This window comes from Nothobranchius furzeri, chromosome 4 (genome assembly GCF_043380555.1).
Source record: "Nothobranchius furzeri strain GRZ-AD chromosome 4, NfurGRZ-RIMD1, whole genome shotgun sequence".
In the NCBI taxonomy this organism is placed as follows: Eukaryota; Metazoa; Chordata; class Actinopteri; order Cyprinodontiformes; family Nothobranchiidae; genus Nothobranchius; species Nothobranchius furzeri.
The window spans coordinates 59,800,884-59,821,681 of NC_091744.1; the positions used below are offsets into that span (position 1 = coordinate 59,800,884).

At 41.0% G+C, this 20,798-nt stretch overlaps 1 protein-coding gene across 12 annotated transcripts in view; it reads left to right on the plus strand.

Moving 5' to 3' along the window:
- LOC107388489 (neuronal cell adhesion molecule) overlaps window positions 1–20,798 on the plus strand; it is a 113,321-nt gene that overhangs the window by 79,494 nt on the left and 13,029 nt on the right. For 7 of the 12 annotated variants that reach the window (XM_054733533.2, XM_054733536.2, XM_054733543.2 and 4 more), the window contains exons 3-24: window positions 2,733–2,903; window positions 4,046–4,151; window positions 5,407–5,600; window positions 5,944–6,066; window positions 6,218–6,388; window positions 6,910–6,966; window positions 8,074–8,185; window positions 8,261–8,445; window positions 8,634–8,768; window positions 9,560–9,703; window positions 9,795–9,906; window positions 9,981–10,147; window positions 10,370–10,517; window positions 10,626–10,750; window positions 16,405–16,416; window positions 17,002–17,103; window positions 17,399–17,596; window positions 17,861–17,931; window positions 18,026–18,251; window positions 18,380–18,495; window positions 19,084–19,288; window positions 20,132–20,254. In XM_054733533.2, the coding sequence (XP_054589508.1) occupies window positions 2,819–2,903; window positions 4,046–4,151; window positions 5,407–5,600; window positions 5,944–6,066; window positions 6,218–6,388; window positions 6,910–6,966; window positions 8,074–8,185; window positions 8,261–8,445; window positions 8,634–8,768; window positions 9,560–9,703; window positions 9,795–9,906; window positions 9,981–10,147; window positions 10,370–10,517; window positions 10,626–10,750; window positions 16,405–16,416; window positions 17,002–17,103; window positions 17,399–17,596; window positions 17,861–17,931; window positions 18,026–18,251; window positions 18,380–18,495; window positions 19,084–19,288; window positions 20,132–20,254 (2,917 nt within the window). In that variant the 5' untranslated portion in view covers window positions 2,733–2,818. The remainder of the gene's footprint in view (window positions 1–2,732; window positions 2,904–4,045; window positions 4,152–5,406; window positions 5,601–5,943; window positions 6,067–6,217; window positions 6,389–6,909; window positions 6,967–8,073; window positions 8,186–8,260; window positions 8,446–8,633; window positions 8,769–9,559; window positions 9,704–9,794; window positions 9,907–9,980; window positions 10,148–10,369; window positions 10,518–10,625; window positions 10,751–16,404; window positions 16,417–17,001; window positions 17,104–17,398; window positions 17,597–17,860; window positions 17,932–18,025; window positions 18,252–18,379; window positions 18,496–19,083; window positions 19,289–20,131; window positions 20,255–20,798) is intronic. The other 5 variants (XM_054733534.2, XM_054733538.2, XM_054733544.2 and 2 more) reach the window with 2 other exon arrangements.

A 20,798-nucleotide genomic window follows, 5' to 3' on the forward strand; every position in this document is an offset into this window, starting at 1 on the left:
GAAGAGAGTCTGTCTACGTTTTTCTTGAAGTCTTATTCTGGCGGTTGGTCTGTAGGTCTTGGAAGCCTTGCTTGAATTTCCACCGTCATCCTGCTGCGATGGGGATGTGACCGCATGGCTCCGTATCACTGCAGCTCACTGGTATAATTATAGCACACACACTTACTGTACACACACGATCCGTGAACACGGGCACGCACATGAAGGCACACACATGCTGACCGGCTGAAGCTGAGCTGCTACACCTCATTAAATTGGGAAATGAATCCTGGATGGAGTCCTGGCTCCATTTCAGATAAGAATCTCCAGGCTTTAGGGAATTCTCCATAAAATTTTACAGTTATCCCATTTATGCTCCTACCGTCACAGTAGGGGGTTGTTTTTAATGTCACCTAAAATGTATCAATTCAAGCGCTTTTAGTATAAAACATCTATATGTGGAGGGACTCGTTGGGAGAAATCATTGCAGGGGAGTCGTCACCTTGACTGGATTTTCCTCTGAGCATAAATCTCACACAACATGTGGGAAATAAATAATGAAGAAAAGAGTGTGTTGAGGTTTTGCAGCCCTGCCGGCAGCCTTCAGAACTAGCTCGATCAAACCATCCCCCGGATCTTTGTGTGTCAAATCCCCAGCCAGACCTGCCCTTTGGTGCACACATCTTCGTGACTGGCTGATCCGGGCGAACAATACCAGCCTTCCCAGGAGACGTGTAGTTGAAGCCGGAGGTGCCAGACATTAGGCTTTTTTTTTTTCCTTCCCAATCCATGAGACACCAGCTTTGGGAGCCAGAACTGAATCACGACCCCAGGGCGGCACTAACAAAAACATTCCCTCCCCTTAGCGGATCAGACTAGAACCAGGTCTGATGGTTTAGCCTCTGGACCCAGACACCACATCCACCATCTCATCCAAAGCCTTGTTCTGCCCAAAGGCAGGACATTAATATCCAGCCCTGCCTCTAAAAGGCAGGTTTGAGTCCTTTAAACTGTAAGCATCATTAATATCTCAAATTTGATAATGCGCTTTCTGATAAAGCCGCAAATTGCTCCGCCTGAGCTCCAAATGAAGCTGTGACATGTTAATACACCAACGAAACGCCCTGCGTCAGGCAGGCGAGGAGGAAAGATAAAAAGAAAACAGGCCAGGCCACCGTCATTAAAGGAGAAAATGATTCATCCACTCACCTGAGGACTGAGCTCACATTCAGGTGATTTCTTTGCAGTATCGTTTAATTTTATCTACCCAGCGAAGCAAAGTCGGTTTGATTTTAGTGCTTATCAGTTACTGAAGTTTTCTACGCAGCGCACCCTGAGTTTGATTACCTCCAGGTGTCAACATTTGCTTCTTTCTACTTTAGCCTCGTCCTAAATTATAATTGCTTCTGTCAAAAGATGTGGAAATGCCGAGCTGCCTGGCAACAAGTGAGACATGTCTACTGTGACTTGTGATCTTTTGAAGTTCAGAGGTGATTGCTGAGTTTTTATTATAATGTTTAAACACATTCCCATACAAACACACACACACACACACACACACACACACACACCTGTAGAAACAACATGCTGATTGCACTTTGTTGACAAATTACACACAAAAAATGGAGCAATAACTGTCATTGATCTTCTCAAAATGTAAATAGTTGATGATGGAGCTGATCTACGCACACCCCCACTTGAACTTTGACCTGCTAGATTTCTCTGCTCAGCGTGTGCGTATACAGATGCTATTCATGTGTTCTGCCTGTCAGGATTATTATGTTTCTCTATTTTCTGCTGTCTGGTGGATCATTGTAGAGGCGTGCCCATGTATTCTAGCAGTATCCTACTCACAGCCATTGTTTATTGTAATCCTTTCAAAATAAAACTGCTAAAGCTGATATGCTCAATGACAGCAAGTCTTTCTCAGCAGATGTGCTAAAAAAATTACACCCCTGCCTAAAAGATCCCCATGTTGATTAAAGGACTCGATAATGTTAGCAGTGTGTTTCTGCAGGTTCCTGTGGAAAAGAAACGAGGTGCCTATCAAAGCAACATTTGCATTAGCTATTTAGTGTTGTATCTATTATTAATTTAAGTCACTGCCCGTGCCTACAGCGCAATATATCTGCTTTGTTTTGTTGTCTCATCAGATTTTGCTCAAAAACAGGTGATCAAGCCAGAAGTAGACCTGTAACCCAGATTAATGAGGGAAAATGAATGATTGTTTGCATATGCAGACACCCTGGTAGTCCTGTTCCATCCCACTTTAACAGCCATAGATCTGAGATCTGCTGTCCCACCTGACATTTCCTCCTATAGCAGTCTCATGAAAGTGTCATGGTCCCATGTTTGAAAGCTGACCTCGCTGCAGATCAATTTGCAGCTGGCACTTGTTTTGAATTGCTAAAACTGAGAGGAAAATGGAACGGAACGTAAAGGGTGTCCTCACGTGTCGAACCTTGATGTGTCATCTGCTGCAGGTTGCTATCGACGCAGCAGCAAAGCCTAATGGCGTCATGTGATGAGTTAACCGAACGAGCCCGTGTGGGCCCTGTCCACCCTGGTCGGAGTGCACTAGATCAAAAAGAGCTCCAAGCAAAATGCAGTTCATGGCAACTAGCATTGATCTGTGGCCATCGCTTCAGTGTTTGTAACCATCAGAGGCTTGTTCTGCAGGGATGCAGCTTCTAGCCTCCCGTCTCTGACGATCTCTGGTTTCTTCTGACTTTCTTTTCTCCTCTTCCCTGCAGTTGTGCACGTGCCCTCAGACATTGTGCCTGAGCAGCAGAGAGGCGGGGCTTCGTCGTATTTGAGGGCAGACCGTTGTGACACAGCGATGATGGAAAACAGGAGGATGGAGGCAGTGCTGCTGGTGTTGATTCTGGGACAGCTTGCCACTGCGCTGGAGGTCCCATTAGACCGTAAGACAACAAACTACAGACCTGCCTTCAAGAAAATGTTATTAGATGTACTTTTGGTGTTAGAACGGAACACAGTTAGTACGTTGTTAGATTGATATATTTGTCTTTAATAATAAAGCATTTCCGAGTGTTTCTTTAACAAATCAACACGAGTAAGGAGCAGGAAAAGCTAGCGGCATACACTAGTGATGACCCTTATATTTCTGTCTAAGCGTGAGCTTTTAGAAGGAAAAACTCACCATGAGGGGCTTTAATTTTACTACCTTAGCTAACTGACCTAGTACAAATCAAATATCCTGCTAACTAAATGATAAATAATTTAGTCTCTTATAAACAGTTTGTATTGGTAGCTGGAGTCTAAATATTTCCTTTAAAAGTTATTTTATAGTATTTTATAGTCTTGTTATATGCAGGAATGTTTGACCCCGTGTCTGATTTGATGTTCCGGCAGTCATCTGACTTATTTGTTGCTTGCAAAAGTTGCCTACTAGAGGCCGGTTCTCCTTTGGGAGTAACCGGCCTTTTCCAAACCTTGCAGTGGAGCAGGAATCTGACAGGAAGGGAATTTTTCATCACTAATACTTGGTTCTCCCCACTGTCATATTCTCTTTGTGTTTCCTGTTTCAATGGTGGAAAAACACTAAAGTTCTGAAAGAATGTAAGTCTCAAAAGAGCACATTCCCAGTGACAAGGCTGAGCTAGCAGCCTGCGTGCGTGTGTGTGTGTGTGTGTGTGTGTGTGTGCGCTGATTTGCTATCTTTGTTTGACTGTTTGATTGGAGTGATTTTTGCATGCACTGACTTATTTTTCATCCGCTTTTTCTGATTTTTTTATTTATTTCTGCAGTGATAGAGCGATTCTGCACCCAGCATGAGTTCTTGTGCTATTGTTCGGTCATTAGTGATCTCCCAGACTCTCAATACCAGTCAGATAATTGCAGCGAAGCGAGATGCACCTGAGTGTTCTGCATGCTCTTGTTTAAGTTGTGTACGTCAGCAAACTGCTTCCTTTGTTCGAGCAGTCTCCAAATGTGTTTGTTAATAGCTGCTTGTGTGGTCGCTGCATCAGTGGAAAGAGCCTTAGTTATGCAGTAAAAGGTCATATAGCTCCCCCCACCCAGCCTTCTTTTTGATCCCCTCTAGTGCCGCAGCCTCCGACAATAACCCAACAGTCCCCAAAGGACCACATCATCGACCCGAGAGAGAATATTAGGATTCACTGTGAAGCGAAAGGAAACCCTCATCCCAGGTAGGAGGAGAAACCAAGTTTGATTTAAAATTCATGACGCAAATCAGTGAAAAAAAAACCTTCTGCCTGTCAACTGAAAAGCTCCAGCTCACAGCAGGTTTCCATCTGTTTGCTCTGAAATTCAGTTTAGGTTCATTCAGAGTTTAAAATAAATGGTGCGTTGATGGCGTTAGGGCCGATTGTGGCTGAAACATCAGATTAATTTCAATCATCCAAGCAGGTTTGGTGCTATTTAATTACAGGAGTTCAAATGACAAAATGCTTTTCTTAACCCTGAACTTCTATTTTTATTTAGTTTGATCCTCATCCAAATACACCATGTTAGAGGCTTGGGGTAATGTGGTATCAGTTTAGGTTATGGTAAAACAAAATAAGGTTAGTTCTGATGGGTTTGGGATATCTTACAGATGTTTAATCGAGTGTGATTATGTCCCTGCGTCAACCTGCGTCACACCACCGTGAACCTTACTTTTCTTTTATAGTTTGGTGGCATTCGTCTCAACGTAGAACATTATAAACGTTATTCTCAAATTAAGATTTCAAACGTTTTTCAGAAACGCTCTCTTCTACATTGTTAAACTTAAAATTGCATTTTTAAAATAAGCGTTTGTTACACTTTTTAAAAAGGTGAGAAACTTGTTTCATCAATACGTTTGCAGTGGTCTCTGGTAGGAATGAATGCCTTGCAAGCCATACTCGGGGCAAAAAAGCCCAGAAGCACTTGCATTAGCAGGGACAGCACGGCGGGATTTGGAGTCTTATTTCTTGATATTTGGACATCTCGGCTTGGATTGGATAACAGCAACGCGACTCCACCACTGTCATGCAACATGGATGATTTATCTCCACAAATAACACAAACCTGGAGGAGGTTTTTTGCTGTGTGGTGGAGTTGTTAATGCTAACAGTTAGCTTCTACTAGCTGAGATGTTCTCTGCTGTTTCCTGGATGCTAAACCAACAGCCTTCCCTGTCATGAGTCAAGATGGGTGGGTCCATGAATGCTAAGTGACAGTGTGGCATATATCTGTCAGGATTTTCTAATCCTAGACTTTCATCATCTATTTTCTATCAGAAGCTAAAACAAGAGATAGGTGTAGGAGACTATTTCACGTTTAGCCTGCATGAAAACTCCAAGTGACCGATTATAATCAGAAAGGGTTTTTCAGAGTTCTACATCTTTCAACAATGTTTAATGTTTCAGTGCTTTATAAGATTATCATCATCACACTTCTGTTCTTCGCTGATATCTTCAGTTTTTCCTGGACAAAAGATGGAATCCACTTCGACACTGACAGTGACTCCAGTGTCACCATGAAGCAAAACCATGGGACTCTGGAGGTGGACATCAGCAGAGCCAGGGCAGAAAACTATGAGGGGGTGTACCAGTGCACGGCGAGGAACAGCCATGGAACAGCTGTTTCCAACAACATCGTTGTGAGACAGTCCAGTGAGTACAGTCTGCCGGCTGTTTTATCTTTGAGTCCACTGATCTGACACAGGCCGTGAATCACACCATGTTTTATTTTTCTTTTATCATCACTTAAGTTGCATTTCCCCTCTTTAAGAGTTTCATGGAAGGTAACGCTTGCATGTAGTCAAACAGCATGTTTTATTTAAGAGGCTGCTGTAACAGAGTTGAATTCCCTGCTGTATGTTCCTGTAGCTTTTAGTGACTCAGCCATCTTCCTTTCACCTGACCTCATCGCTTTAGTCATTATGCTGATGACAGATCATTATCAGGCAGTACATTAGATAAAATTATGACACTGGTAATCCTGTTAAAATTCCAGGATCCCCCTTGTGGTCAAAGGACAAAATAAGGCCAATGGTGGTCCAGGAAGGCGTTTCCTTGGTGTTGCCGTGTCGACCTCCTGCAGGCCTTCCTCCTCCCATCATATTCTGGATGGATAACAGTAAGCCTCTCACTGTTTCTGTCATTATCTTTATTGGGGAGTTGAGTGGCAGTATGGGTAAAAGTAAATAACTCCTGACTTCCTGGGTTCTACTGTGTGTGTTTATCCACATTATGATGTATATTTATTAAATAGTTACAATTCTTTTTAGATTTTCAGAAGCTGCCTCAGAGCAAGAGGGTGTCCCAGTCCCTAAACGGTGACCTGTACTTCTCCAATGTCCTCCGAGAGGACACCAGGAATGATTACATCTGCTACGCTCGCTTCACACACACACAAACCATCCAGCAGAAACAGCCCATCACCGTCAAGGTCCTCAACCGTAAGTCACACTCTGTGTGTGATTCTTACACAAAAGCAGCAAAAACCCACTTCAGTGTAATAAACATCTGCATGAATCTGACGAATAGAGAGCAACCGTGTTTCCCTGTGATGTGCACCAGAACCATCTTGTTCTCACAAGCGCACTCTGTGCCAACATGGCTGTGTGGGAGGAAAACAGTTTCCTGTCTCAGGTCCAGTCCCCTGACACTCAGTGGTCATCATCAACCCTCAAAAGACACATTGTCAGAGATCTTTACGCTCTCTGCTAAGCATACGCTCGCTGTCACTTCTGTGTGGCTCTCTGCGTGCAACAAAGACGGCTCTCATCCCTCTCTCATTTACAGTTCTCATGCTGAGAGCCAGCTCAGTCAACCCAAGATGTCGATTCATTCCTGAGTTGTAAAGTCTTGTTCTGTTGGTCTTCGTTTGAACATTTTTATTTGAAGTTGTCCAAATATGATTTAATCATTTTAACATGATGCATGTGTGATTCTTCATTTATTTTTTGTTGTGTTGCAGTGGATGCAATCAATGACACAATGGCAGCTTTTTACAATGACACAGATTTATTTAGTGGTGAGTTTTGACACCTTCTAGTGTTTAGTCCACCTCCAACCTAGAGCTCCAGACCCACTAACACTGCTCCTTCTAACCTTAATCCTTGGGGTTTATTATTTTATTCATTTATATGCTGACTGCTTCATTCAAATGTGAGATCTTGCACCCCCTTGTGGCTGTTCCTAACATTGGCCTGAAGACTTTACCCACTAACCCAAACTTTCACCCCCCCCCCCCCCCCCCCCCTAAGAATCACTCCTTCTGTCCAAATTACCACGGCAGTCTTTTAAATGTTTACTTACGCTTTAAAGGGCTTAACTGGAATTGCATGCTGATTTCATTTTCAACTTCACTGATTTTGTAACATCTTGAAAATCAAACCAGGGCTTTAACTATTAATGTCCAAGCCAAAAGAAAATATTACAAACTTTAGTATTTTTCACCTTTATTTTATTGATTTGAGGCAACGAGTTTTGTAATGTAATTTAGTGTAATAATAATGATAATACTATTGTCAAGGAAACAAAAATGTACGATAGTGATGTTTGTATTTTAATTAAAAATGTCAATTTTTTTGGTTTAGTTGTATTTTTCTTCAAGTTCAGTTCCTTGACCTAGTGGCTGACCTGCTGGTCAAAGCTGCAACAAAATAATATGTAAGAAGGGAATCATTTTAAAAACATAAAACAAGTCGATCCGATTCAGTTTCCTAAACTTTTCACAAGTTAAAAGTCTTATTTTTATTTATTTTTTTTGTCAAACTTGCAAATGCAGTCTTCTAAAAACTGTTGTCTTTAATGGCTGATTTAATCTCCACATTAATCAATCTGTCATTTTCATCCTGCTTCCCTTCTCATTGCTTTAAAGATCTTTTTTCCAATGTTCATGCTTAAACAGTGTGAGAAAACACTGAAACATACTTTCATTCTCCTCAAGTAATAAATACAACACACAGGAAGCAGCATACAACAACATGAGAGAACACAGTCATGCAGCGGAGAGCCACGGAGGTTTCGTAGCATCGTTGTGTAGCGTGGTGGAGGGTCTCTTCTGTTTGAACTCATGCAGAAGGCCAACTCAAGTCTTTTTGACTCACTTTGTGTGTGTGTTTGTGTGCAACTGCAGAGGCCCCAGCGGATGACAGGAAGCCAACCTTCCTCACCCCATCTGGCCCCTCGAGCTCCATGATGGTGCTGAGAGGACACACACTGGAGATGGAGTGTATCGCTGAAGGGCTGTAAGTCACAGGATCCTCAGTTGTTGAATGTTTGAGTACCTCAAGTGCCACAAACCCTTTATGTTTTGAATACAGTCCAACCCCTGACATATCCTGGACCAAAGTCAGCGGAGATCTTCCAGAACAGCGAGTATCCTTCCAACACTTTAACAAGACCCTCCTGATTAAGACTGTGTCTGAGTCCGATGCGGGAGAGTACCGCTGCACAGCCAGGAACCCGCTTGGCTCCGTGCATCATACCATCAGTGTCACAGTCAAAGGTGTGTTCATGTTCAGACTTTCATCTGGGAATCAGATCTGAACCAGAACAGATGCTGCTTCTCTTCATCTCTCCCTTCATCCTCGTCTCTTCCTCTGTATCCTAATTGATTTAGGCACCGATGCCAGCAGGGCATTGTGCTCAGTAATTAATTCTCCTCCCTGCTGTTGCTCTCCGCTCAACCTGCAGCTGCCCCTTATTGGATCATTGGCCCTCCAAAGAACCTTGTACTGGCTCCAGGAGAGGATGGAGTTCTGACCTGCAGGGCCAGCGGTATACCCAAACCCACCATCACCTGGGCCATGAATGGCATCCCCATAGAGAGTGAGTTTAACCTGCTGCTCTCACACAAATGGCTTTTAAAACCGTTTATAAATATTCACTGACTTATTACATCTGAAAGGGCTTTGTAATATACAGATGCTTTATGCTTCAAGTGTTTTCTCTGCTATGAAGGTTGTGAAAAAATTCTGATGTCAAAACACACATCAGTCCTGTGTCTTCAGGAGTTAGATTGCTTCTTAGCCAAGGATGTGGACCCACACACACACACACACACACACACACACACACACACACACACACACACACACACACACACACACACACACACACACACACACACACACACACACACACACACACACACACACACAGTGTAACCACAGAATAAATGCATGACAAAAGCATGGTACCTAAACATCTTCCCTGAGGGACTCCTCCCAACCATCCAAGACCAGTTTGGTGATGTCTTGATGAAACATTGCACCATGCATCAACGTTGATCAGTGGCTCAGAGATTCAAGCATGTGATTTTGGGGGGTTGATGGCTTGCAAACTCCCCTGACCATAATCCTTCTGAGAGCTAAATGCCAATCCAAATTCACAAAATATATCAAAATGTTAATATTCATAAAAAATGGGCTGCCATCTGTCAGGATCTGGGCCAGAATATGTAACTGTTAATAAAAGCCTAGATAAATATGACCTAAAAACGCTGTTGTGTAACCCAGTTGTACTGCCCTTACTGCCACCCTTGGATGCACCACTCCATACACATCTGTCTTTTCAACATTATTAAATTGCTGTGATTTAAAACAGTTGTGCTTCAACAGATTCACCTGAAGATTTAAGCAGAAAAGTGGAGGACGACATGATTATCTTCACTGGTGTCCAAACTGGATCCAGTGCTGTGTACCAGTGTAACATCTCCAACCAGTATGGATACCTTCTGTCCAATGCCTTCGTCAATGTCCTCTGTAAGACCTTTTGTATTCAAATGCAGTTTTCTATCCTCACTCTTTGGTGAAGAGTAATAACATGGAAGTAATTGCTTCTGGCTCACTGCAGCGGAGTCACCCAGAGTGCTGACACCATTCAACAAAATCTACCAGGTCATCAAAAATCACCAAGCCCTGCTGGACTGCTCTTCCTTTGGATCGCCCATTCCCAAAATTAAATGGTGAGGTAACGAACCTTTAACAGAGGAAAGGGTCCTGATACATTTGTTTAAAAAAAACCACCTCTGTGTCTCAGGTTCAAAGACGCTAGCTCCAGTACCCTGGATGGAGATCCTTACATCCTCCACAGCAATGGCACATTAGAGATCCCTGTCGCTCAAGCCCAGAACAGTGGAAAGTACATCTGTGTAGCCAGCAACTTCATCAGTAACTCAGAGAATCATGTCCACCTGGAGGTCAAAGGTGAGTTTCCTCTAGTTACACTCACCACACACGTCGTTTCGAAAATATTTTGAAAGATGATTCATTTAATAGTCCCTTTGCCATTCTTTATGACCAATGTTTGTGTGTACTTCTTTAGGATTTTAGACTAAACCTTTGACTCTCTAAATGGCTTGCCATGCTGAGTGGGGCAGGTAGAATTACCAAGATTGTTGGCGTTTAAAAGTATTTCTCTGCCTTCAGAACCAACTCGGATCCTAAAGCAGCCGGAGCACAGAACAGTCCAGAGAGGCAGGTCGGTGGTGTTTGAGTGCACCGTAAAACATGACCCGTCACTCATTCCCACCATGACCTGGCTCAAAGATGATGGAGAGCTTCCTGATGATGAGAGGTCAGAACTTTCTCATCACCTGGAGTCTTATTTACAGTTTGTTCCCTATAGTTGCTAAACAACTTCGTTTTCTTCTAATAATCTAATTGCTGTTGATTTTTTGTGTAGGTTTATTGTAGAATCTGACAGACTCACCATTACTGATGTGACGGAAGCGGATGCAGGGATGTACACCTGCATCATGAACACCACTCTGGACCACGACTCAGCCACCTCTAAGCTAACTGTTGTTGGTATGTAATACAGCTAGAACCTGATAGACCTTTTTAAAAACACAACCAATAAAATGATCAAATATAGGTTCTAACACTACACAATACACAAGTAAATGTTAACAAATGTGAAAAACCCTCAAGGGGCCTATTATGTGACAAACTCCAAATAAGCATCAACATCTGACAATTGAAAATAAATTCAATTATAAAGTGAGAAAAACAACAAAAATAAGTTAGTTATAATTTGTATTCCTTCCTACTGTCCTTATTGACATATCATGATAAAAACGCACAAATCTGAAACGTTAGCCCAAATGGGAAGTTGAATCTTTTTAATAGCATCAGTTTTATGGCCTTTTCAAATAAACTTTTTGTAAGTTCTGAAAATGATGCGAGAACACCGTTCCATACATTCTATCCTCTATAGGGAACACTAAACTGAGTCAGGGTTGTACGGGAGTAAGGTGGCCTAATGAGTGAACTGCCACAGTTGTTTATGGACAATAAACAACAATAAAAATTATTCTCAAGGCTTGTTTTTGAAGATGAAAAATGGAGTTCAGTTTAGTTAGATAGGTACAAGCCCAACAACATTATAGTAGTTTATATATGGGTAAAACATTGAATAATACAGCATCATTGCTACCTTTTTATTAATCAGGTGCTGAATTCCCCCCGAGTACACCTGTAACTTAGGCTATTTTTGTACTAATGGCTCTAATGTTGGGTTTCCAGGATAATGAATCGTCTACTAGGGCGCCAAGTAGACCTGACTTCCATAATGGGGATTTTATCAATTTAGATTGTCATTGAAGATTTATGTGAACTAGATTTATTACCAAATGATATAAAACTTGCTTTTTTGTTAAGTGACAGTTTGTTTGACTTGAACCAAGTAGATAACTTGTCAAGTTTTTCATTAACTTCCTTTGTAAGAGTGACTGGGTCTTTATGTGAGTGAAACATACTAGTATCATCTGTAAATACGATTTTTTGAAAGTTTATCTGAAACATTAGGGAGATCGTTGATGTAAATTAGAAATAACAAGGTTCCCAGAATGGAGCCTTGAGGTTACCCATATTGAAGAGGAAGGAAAGGGGATTCTAATCCATTATAGGTAACAGACTGATATCTATCAGTCAGACAACTGGTGAACCAGTCTTAAGGATTTGTGACGTACACAAAGATATGAAGGTTTTTCCAACAAAATGTATGATTAACAGTATCAAATGCCTTTGAGAGATCCAGATAAATTCCTTGAGTGCTTTCTTTCCTATCTTTAGCTTTATTTATGTCTGTCAGTGTGCCACGTAAGTAGAATGTTTTTTCCTAAAACAACAGATGAGCATATAAGATGTTATTTTTGTCCAGATATTCACCTAATCTCTTGTACACCATTTTTTTTCAAGAACTTTAAAGAGTGTTGGTAAAACCAAAATTGGCCTATAATTGTTAAAGATGGCAGGGTCATCTTCTTTGTAAACTGGAGTCATTTTTGCTCTTTATAGTTGTCTGGGAACAACTCCAGTATCTAAACAAATTAGAAAATATAAAGTAAAGGCTTGGTTAAATAAGGCTGAATGAATTAAACATTTTGCCATCAATCTTATCGTATCCTGGCAAGCAATCCTTTAAATGAATAATGGCGTCTTTAATTTCAGCCTCAGTAATAGGCACAATGTTAAAATAGTCAGCAACTCCTTCCAGTCTTAAATAAAAATAAGCATAACATTTTTTGGTGATGTTTTGCAGATTTGAGACCAGACAATCGTCAATCCTACATTCGTTGGGTATAGCTTCCTTTTAGGAAGTCTTTTATTAAGAATAATACTGATAGTTCCCCATAGATAAAAGGCATTATTTATATAGTTGGCAAATGTAACATTATGGTAGTGGATTTATTTCTCGTCTCATGATGTGATTTAATCTAGTTTTGTATTTCTTAAATTGTGATGAATTAAATGAGGTGGGACAAGTACGATATTTTTTATATAATTGATTTTTTTGTCTTCAGCGACTTCATAATAACCAATGTTATCCAAGGCTTGGACAATATGGGATTAGAAGGCATGGGTTGATGGGGAACAGTATAATTATAGGCCTGAGTAATCATATATTCTACATTTAGGATTCTCTACTGGACGACACTTATCATTTTCATTGGGCGTGATCAAGAATATGGGACAGTGATCAGCAACATCAATACATTAAACTCCTGTTTTTATAGTCTTGCTAAACACATTAGTAAAAATTGTATCTATTTAAGTTGCTGTGGTACTTGTGATTCTGGTAGGAACTGTCATCGTAGGGTGACAACTATAAGAATACAAGGTGTCAAATAGGGCTGGGCGATATGGCCTAAAATCAGTATCATGATATATTGAGGATTTTACCTCAATAATGATAAATGGACGATAACTACAGGTATGCGCAGAAACAAAAGTTGTCCACTAGACGGAGCTGCCACATGTATTTCGTTGAGTCACATTTTTACGTGACTCAAGGTGGTACAGCTTCTTAAAAGGACATGAATGTTGCCAACCTACACACATATTTTAATTTTTTATGATCACATTTATTGACATGGAAATAATTATCTCGGTAAGAGTCAGAAATTTCGATGATAAATTTTCGATTTATTACCCTTTCCTAGTGTCAGTGAAATCTTTATTCCCTCACTATTTCCAATATTAACATTGAAATCTCCCATTATAGATTTTGTTTTATCTCTTCAGCAGAAATAATATCCAGTGCATTTGAGATATCAGCAATAAATGCCGAAGGATTGTGATTAGGTGGTCTCTAGATGCACAAAATTATGACCAAATTGGTTCTATGGCAACAACTTTCATTGTCATATCTTTGTTTATAATGTAAACTAGAATTGATAAACAAGGAAACTCCTCCACCCACTCCTCCCTCTCTACATCTATAAGCATGTTTAGAAGGATTTAGATCAAAATTCCCAGCTGAGTTATCAGTCAGCCATGTCTCAGTTAGTCTGATCATATTAAAAGTATCATTTAAATTTCCAAGACAAGTGGACAAGCCTTCAAAGTTTTTAGATGAACTACGAACATTATTATGGATAAAAGAATTGTTCTTAAAACTGAGATCTGAGTATTGAAAGTATTTTCACAATAATTATTCAGATGAACCAAACCTATCATACTGTAATTGGTGAAAGCTGTTTTGGGCTGGGTCAGGAAAACTCATCATATAGCAGGATCAGAAGAAATCATACATTTACACACGGATGATGATTTAAGCATCACTAGTAGTTGCCATCTGCTGTTGGTGGCGAGGTTTAACTATGAGTTTGTCATGGCTAATTGTGGCAAAGTTTCCCATTTCTCTGGCATGCTTCATGGCTGGATGCAGTTCGTCCCCCTTCTTCCTGATGCGGTCTGAGAAATCTTCATTCACATAGATGCCAGTGCTTTCTAGATGAGGTTTAGCCTTTGTAAGAATTAGCTCTTTGTCCTTGTAGCATAAAATGTGTAAAATATTGTGGGGGCTCTCTGCCTCGGGGGTGGTGGTCGACTGTTGCTGCCTGGGTGCTCCCTAGGTAGTGCTTAGGTGGAGGTGGGGCCTATGCCCTCCCTACCCTCTGCACCCAGTGTTGGTACTTTGGCTGCTGCAGTTGGCCTGCTGTTGCTGGGGCAGATGGCTCCTCTGATGCCGTTTCCTTAACCTACCATAATTGGCTCATCTGAACCCAGCCCAATAGAATTTTTACTGATGTTCTAAGGGTGTGTGTGTATGGGAGTTGGGGGATGGAGGCTATGGTACAACTGTGTCAATGCGTTTAAATTGTTGTGGGAGGAACGCGAATGAGGGTTATGTAGGGTCATTTTAATATGCAAAGCACTTTGAGTTGAATTCTTTGTAGGAAAAGTGCTTGATAAATAAAGTTTGATTCGATTAGAAAAGTTTTACAACAATTGTTTTTTGGTTTTGCTGTTGTTTGCCATCTAACATTTCCAACACGGTGAGCTTTTTAGATTGCATTTGTTTTAGGATCTGTTTTAAGTTTGTCATTTAAAAGTTCCCTCACCTTCTTCTCTGAGCCTGACCAGGATTGAAAAGCATCATCTTGGGTCAAACCATCAATTATCAGATTATTTTGACAACTTTGATTGTCAAGGGCATCACTTTTTAAAGCAAGGTCATTCATATCAGAGGTGATGCCCAGGGAGGACAGCTACTGCTGATGAGATTCAAATGAGTCAACCTTCTTCTCTATTTCCTTGAGGTCATCAACTTGAGCTTTGGAGACCTGAAGGCTAGTCTTCACCTCCTGCACATCTTTGATAATACCATCAACCCATGTGTTTATAGAATCCAGCATTGTTTTGGTGGTGAAAGACAGAATGCTTGACTCTTGCCTGTTAAGCATGTCTGTGTAAATCTTCTTCCAACATGTCTTTCAAAAACGTCCGTGGCGACAGTCTTCTTCACTCTGAGATGATTTGTTATTGTTACTATGGGACATGGTTATCTCTGTCTATGGTTGATGATTGTTGGTTGTAGAGAGGCCTTAGGTCTGAGACCTGGTGACCCTCTTAAGCCGGGCGTACACTGTGCGACTTTTTCACTTTTTGAGCCGATTTTCCACTCGTGCGAGAATCCACGAGATCAGGGCGAGTTTTGCGCCGAGCGTCGTGTAGTGTACGGGGGTTACGAGAGGCGATCAACACCACGTGACCAGCTACCGATCAGCAATCATGAGCTCACACGGACTTGTGGCGTGTTTAATATTTTGCTCGTCCCTCGTGAGGGAATCACACTGTTGAAGCGGCGCTGCGAGCAGCTGCGACCCAAAAAGTATCAGAACCGCTCACGGCGCATGTGCAATCATGCATCAACACCGCTCGCTCGCTGTTTCCCTAATAACACACGTTGTTCGTTTTTGTTTCTACACGTTTTTTTTTCTCACAAAGATTGTCAAGAAAGCGTGTTTGTCGTGTTCATGTCAAATTAAACTGATCACAAAACACAGCTTTGCTTTCCTTTATTTCGTTTTCCTCATCCAACCCCCATAAATCCCTGTGTGTCCTCCTGCAGCACTCCCAAAGGACAACAGGCAAAACAAGACAAAAAAGTCTGACGTGTTGAGTAAAAACTGCAATTTTTAGCATATTTTTAGGGCCGACGTGTTGCTACCAGACGTACAGTGTGAGCAGTCAGATCGGGTCGTGCAGTGTGAGCACATGACTCGTGAGATCTGCCTTGCGAGGAAGTCGTACAGTTTGAGCTGAAGCTGAGTGCTACGAGTGAAAAAGTCGCACAGTGTGCGCCCGGCTTTAGGCAAAACACTCACAGTAGGAGGTGGGCCAAGGCTGGTGAAGATCCTTCAAATATCAGCATATCAAAAATCATCCAGTCCTTTGGTTTGGTAATCCTTTTCTATGGGAGCTTAAAAAACTTGTGACCATAAATAAATAAATAAATAAATAAATAAATAAAACATTGCTTTAAAAAATTAAGTATACTTTTTCAAGAGCTGCTGCTGCTTCCTTAGTCTGCCTCAATTAGCAGAAGTGGATGTGTGTTTAGGGCATAATGAGTCAGCAAACATGTCATTTCTGCCTTAGTCAGACAATTCTTCTACTTTGCTTTCTGACTGGGCTCTAAACTCCCTGTTTCACTTCTATTCTCCAACCTTTAGAGGCCATACCAGGTAAACCTGCAGCACCCATGAACCTACAGATTTACTCCAAAGCATGTCATTGTGAAGTTTTCTGGTTGTGTCTGTTAAGTGCAGCATGCTGGGACCTGAAACTGCTTCGTGTTAGTGGCATCCAAACAGCGTTCAGCCATTTCTCGTTTCATCAGAATTGATTTGTCTCATACGTGGTATTTTTTCTTCATTCTTCATTTTTGACTTCCTGCTTTTGCAGAATCCTGTTTAGTGCAATAAATAACAGAAATAAATCATAAGGCATAGAAAGAAAGCATTGCTATTGTAAACAAAGATGATTTGATGGAGGACACGTCCTCTTGTGAAATTTCCTCATTATTCATTTATTTGAAGCATGCAATTCACTTTTTCATCACAACATGAGCATCGGTCTGTGGCGCGTGAGACAGAAGCTTCAGTCATTTTTTATGCATGATGCAGCATCTGCATGTGTATCAGTGGAAGAAATCCAATAATCGAATGGAGCATTTAAAAACAAACATGCTTTCCGTTAGGCACTTATTTTATTGTTTAAGCACTAAAACATAACAAAGTAACATGTTTTATGTGGTGTTTGTCTCCTAGAAAAACCCGACCCACCAACTGACCTGGAGTTGACAGACCAGAAGAAAAGAAGCGTTCAGCTCACTTGGACCCCTGGAGATGAACATAACAGTCCCATTCAACGTATGTGTGTGTTATAAATCTGCATAGGTCATGACATCACACGCTTTGTTTAAATAGAGAGTTGTTCCACCTCACTTTTCTGTTTTTTGTTCAAACAATTCAAGTTTGAAAGGCCAGATTTACAAATCTGTTTCAAAACTGGATGAAACTCTTTAAAAAATGTATTTCTATTCAGTTCCAAATGAAGTCTTAGTTTTTAAACAGTATACATAGAAAAATAATGTAATTCTAATGCATTATTAATTAGTGTACAACAATTAATTAAATTAAAAAATATTTTTCATTTTTAATGCAGAATTCCTGATCGAGTACCAAGACTCGCTGCACCATCGAGGCCACTGGCATAACCTGACAAGTGTTCCTGGAACCGAAACAACAGCTCATCTGAAACTTTCCCCCTACGTTCACTACAACTTCAGAGTGTTAGCTCTTAACTCTGTCGGTTACAGCCACCCAAGCCACCCATCCCGAATGTACAAGACGGATCCTGCAGGTACGGAGCTGACCGCGTGTGTTTTGTTGCCTCCTTTTGTGGATCTTCACACGTTAATCAGCCCTGCACAAATGCAGCACCACTCAGAAGGGTAAACTAATGTTTTACCAATTTAATTTTGGGAAACTTTGGAGAACTATCGATGTTGCTTTCAAAAGCAACCGTATGCCTCATTTCAGGAGTTAATGAGAAAGGGAATTTGAACCACATGGCTGCTTTTATTTCAGGAAGTGGTTGATTTTTCTTTAATGATCTGTCTTTCAGCTCCAGATGAGAACCCGTCAGATGTGCATGGATTTGGAACAGAGCATGACAACCTTGTAATTTCCTGGAAGGTAATAAAGTAGTTCAAGGGTGAATCTTTTGATTCAGAGATGTTTCAGTAATAGCATAGTCCACTAGTTCTCTAAATACATTGTGTCTGTGTAGCCTCTCTCTAGTCTCCAGTCTAATGGTCCGGGCCTTCACTATGAAGTAAGCTGGAGGCAGAAGAGACCAGGCATGGAGTGGACCACAGAGACCGTAGCCAACAATTCCAAGTACATTGTATCTGGAACACCCACATTTGTTCCATATGAAATAAAAGTTAAGGCTGTCAACAACTACGGGGCAGGACCTGAGCCCACTGTTGTCGTCGGCTTCTCAGGAGAAGACTGTGAGTTCGACCGACTCCGTGGACCTTTAGATTCTTACAAAATCAGCACAAGCAAGAGCCTGGGGCGATGCATTTGGTGATGTAACATTTACTTTGTCCTTGTGTTTGTTTGCCCCTCAACTGTACAGTGCCCAAAGCAGTTCCAGAAAACGTCCGGGCTGTAGTTATAAATAGCACTCTGGCACGAGTACACTGGGATCCTGTACCTCCCCATTCAGTACGAGGACATCTCAAAGGATACAAGGTACAATACCACGGACGCTCTGTAAGATAGGAAAAATGTATCATTAGCAGATCGCAATCTAAAAATTGTAGGAGAGAAAGTGAGACGCTGCCAATCAATGCATACTATTTAAAATAAAATAAATGGTATGTTTTTAAATTAAATACACAAACATTTTTCAATAGAAACAAAAGCATAAAGCTACAGTGGCAAATCTGGAAAACAAGCTAGGCTAAAACATTTTCATCCCTCTGCCATGGTGGAGCATCAACACTCTTAAACCCCTAATTAAAAATCTGTTCTAGTGACATTTTTGTTCATTTATTCCAATCTAAATTTAAATAATCCATCTTTCTCCAAGGCTAATTAATGCACCAATGGATAAAAGAGGAGTTATCAGTTAAAGATTAAGCAGAGATCATTTAAATCACTTCATTACCTTAAGGTGAATGAAGAGGAGTTAAATCCCAGCATAAATCACCAAATTTCAATCCCAACTATTTGCCGCCTTTCCAGCAATCTCAATTTCTAACGAGTTAGATTTTTTTGTGCTTCTTGTTTTTGCGGTTTAAAAAATGCACAAATTCAGCAGTCATGTGCCCTTTGTAGGTATATTACTGGAGAGAGCACAGCCTCCACAAACACCACCCTGATCACACGGAAAAGGACATCCTGACCTTCAGTGGAAACCACACTCATGGCATGCTGCCTGGTCTGCACCCCTTCAGTGCCTACTTTTTTGAGATAAAGGCGTATAACAGCAAAGGAGAGGGTCCCCCGAGCCCGAAAGGGCGCTTTAAGACACCAGAGGGAGGTAAGAAAATAAGGTCACCAAAACGCTGTAAATGTCATTTTATCTTAAAAGTTCAGTCATACAACATCTGTTAAATGAAAACAATAAATATTTCAATTTCACAAGTTTAAAGGACTAACATGTATAATTTAGTGACATCTAGTGGTCAAGTTGGAGATTGCAATAAAGATTAAAGTCCCGTTAGTTGTCGCACACACTAGTACATGTGTGAAATTCGTTCTCCGCATTCGGCACATCCCCAGGGGGAGCGGTGAGCTGCAGACACAGCCGCTCTCAAGATCCATTTGGTGGTTTAACCCCACAATCAAACCCTCTGATGCCGAGCATCATTTTTAAAGTCTTTGGTATGACTCGACTGTGGATTTGAACCCACAAGTTCTCAGTCTCAGGGCCCTAGTGGCCTAACTAATATGAATTAATCAAACACATTTTTGATTAAATGGAGTTAGAGAAAATGCAATAAGCTAAACTGTGAAATTCAATTCAATTCAGTTTATTTATATAGCGCCGAATCATGACAAGCGTGGTCTCAGGGTGCTTCACAAAGTAAACATTCCAATAAAGTTCAGATCATTAAGCCAATGAATAAAACGTTTCCTATACGTATAAGGAACCCAGCAGATTGCATGGAACCACTGACTGGTGTCATCCTCATGCAAGCATGTAGCGATAGTGGAGAGGAAAACTCCCTTTTAACAGGATTTAAGTGCATCTGTAATTAATTCAACAGGTGAACTAGTAGTATCACATCAAAAAAAGTATAAATCTGTCTTCTTTTTATGTATTTTTCCTGCAGTCTGTAGCTTTCCTGTATGCACAGAACTTTTTTGTCTATCTTTGCAGTGCCTGGCCCTCCCGCCTCTCTGGTTGTTACCAACCAAAGCCATGAAGCTTTAACCCTTGAATGGAGTCCTCCTATTGAACACAACGGACACATCACTGGTTACACCCTTAAATATCAGCCAGGTGAGTCTGTTGGTTTTCTTCATGGAAGAATATGAAGGAGTTTATAGATGCCATCCTCCTTCCAGTCTTAATTTCGTTGATGAAAAAACTTTTTTTTCATGACGAATGAAATTTTGTGGACTGAAAGGAAACAAAAACTAAAACATACATGCCAGTAAAGATTAAAGGATGATGAATATTGACTGACATTTTTGTTGATGAATTAGAGACGACAACGGAAATTTACAGAAGCTAATATTCCAATCAAAAAACGGAAAAGATGGGGGACTGGAAAAAATAACCAATCAGCAAATGGAACAGGCGTGACTAGATGAGAAAAGAACCAATCAGAGTCCAGAGCCGGCTGCTGTTTGAACAAGCTAGCGGTAATCATATATCTGATGTCTATGCCGGTAAAATTTATGTCTAAAGGGGCCCGCCGCTGGGAGTAAAAGCAGTAGACCATCTGAATGGAGATGTCAGGAGCATTTGACTGCTGGTGCTGGAGCTCACCAAATCAAACCAAGCTCGCAGATCAAAGCGCCGCACATCTTGTTTTCTAATT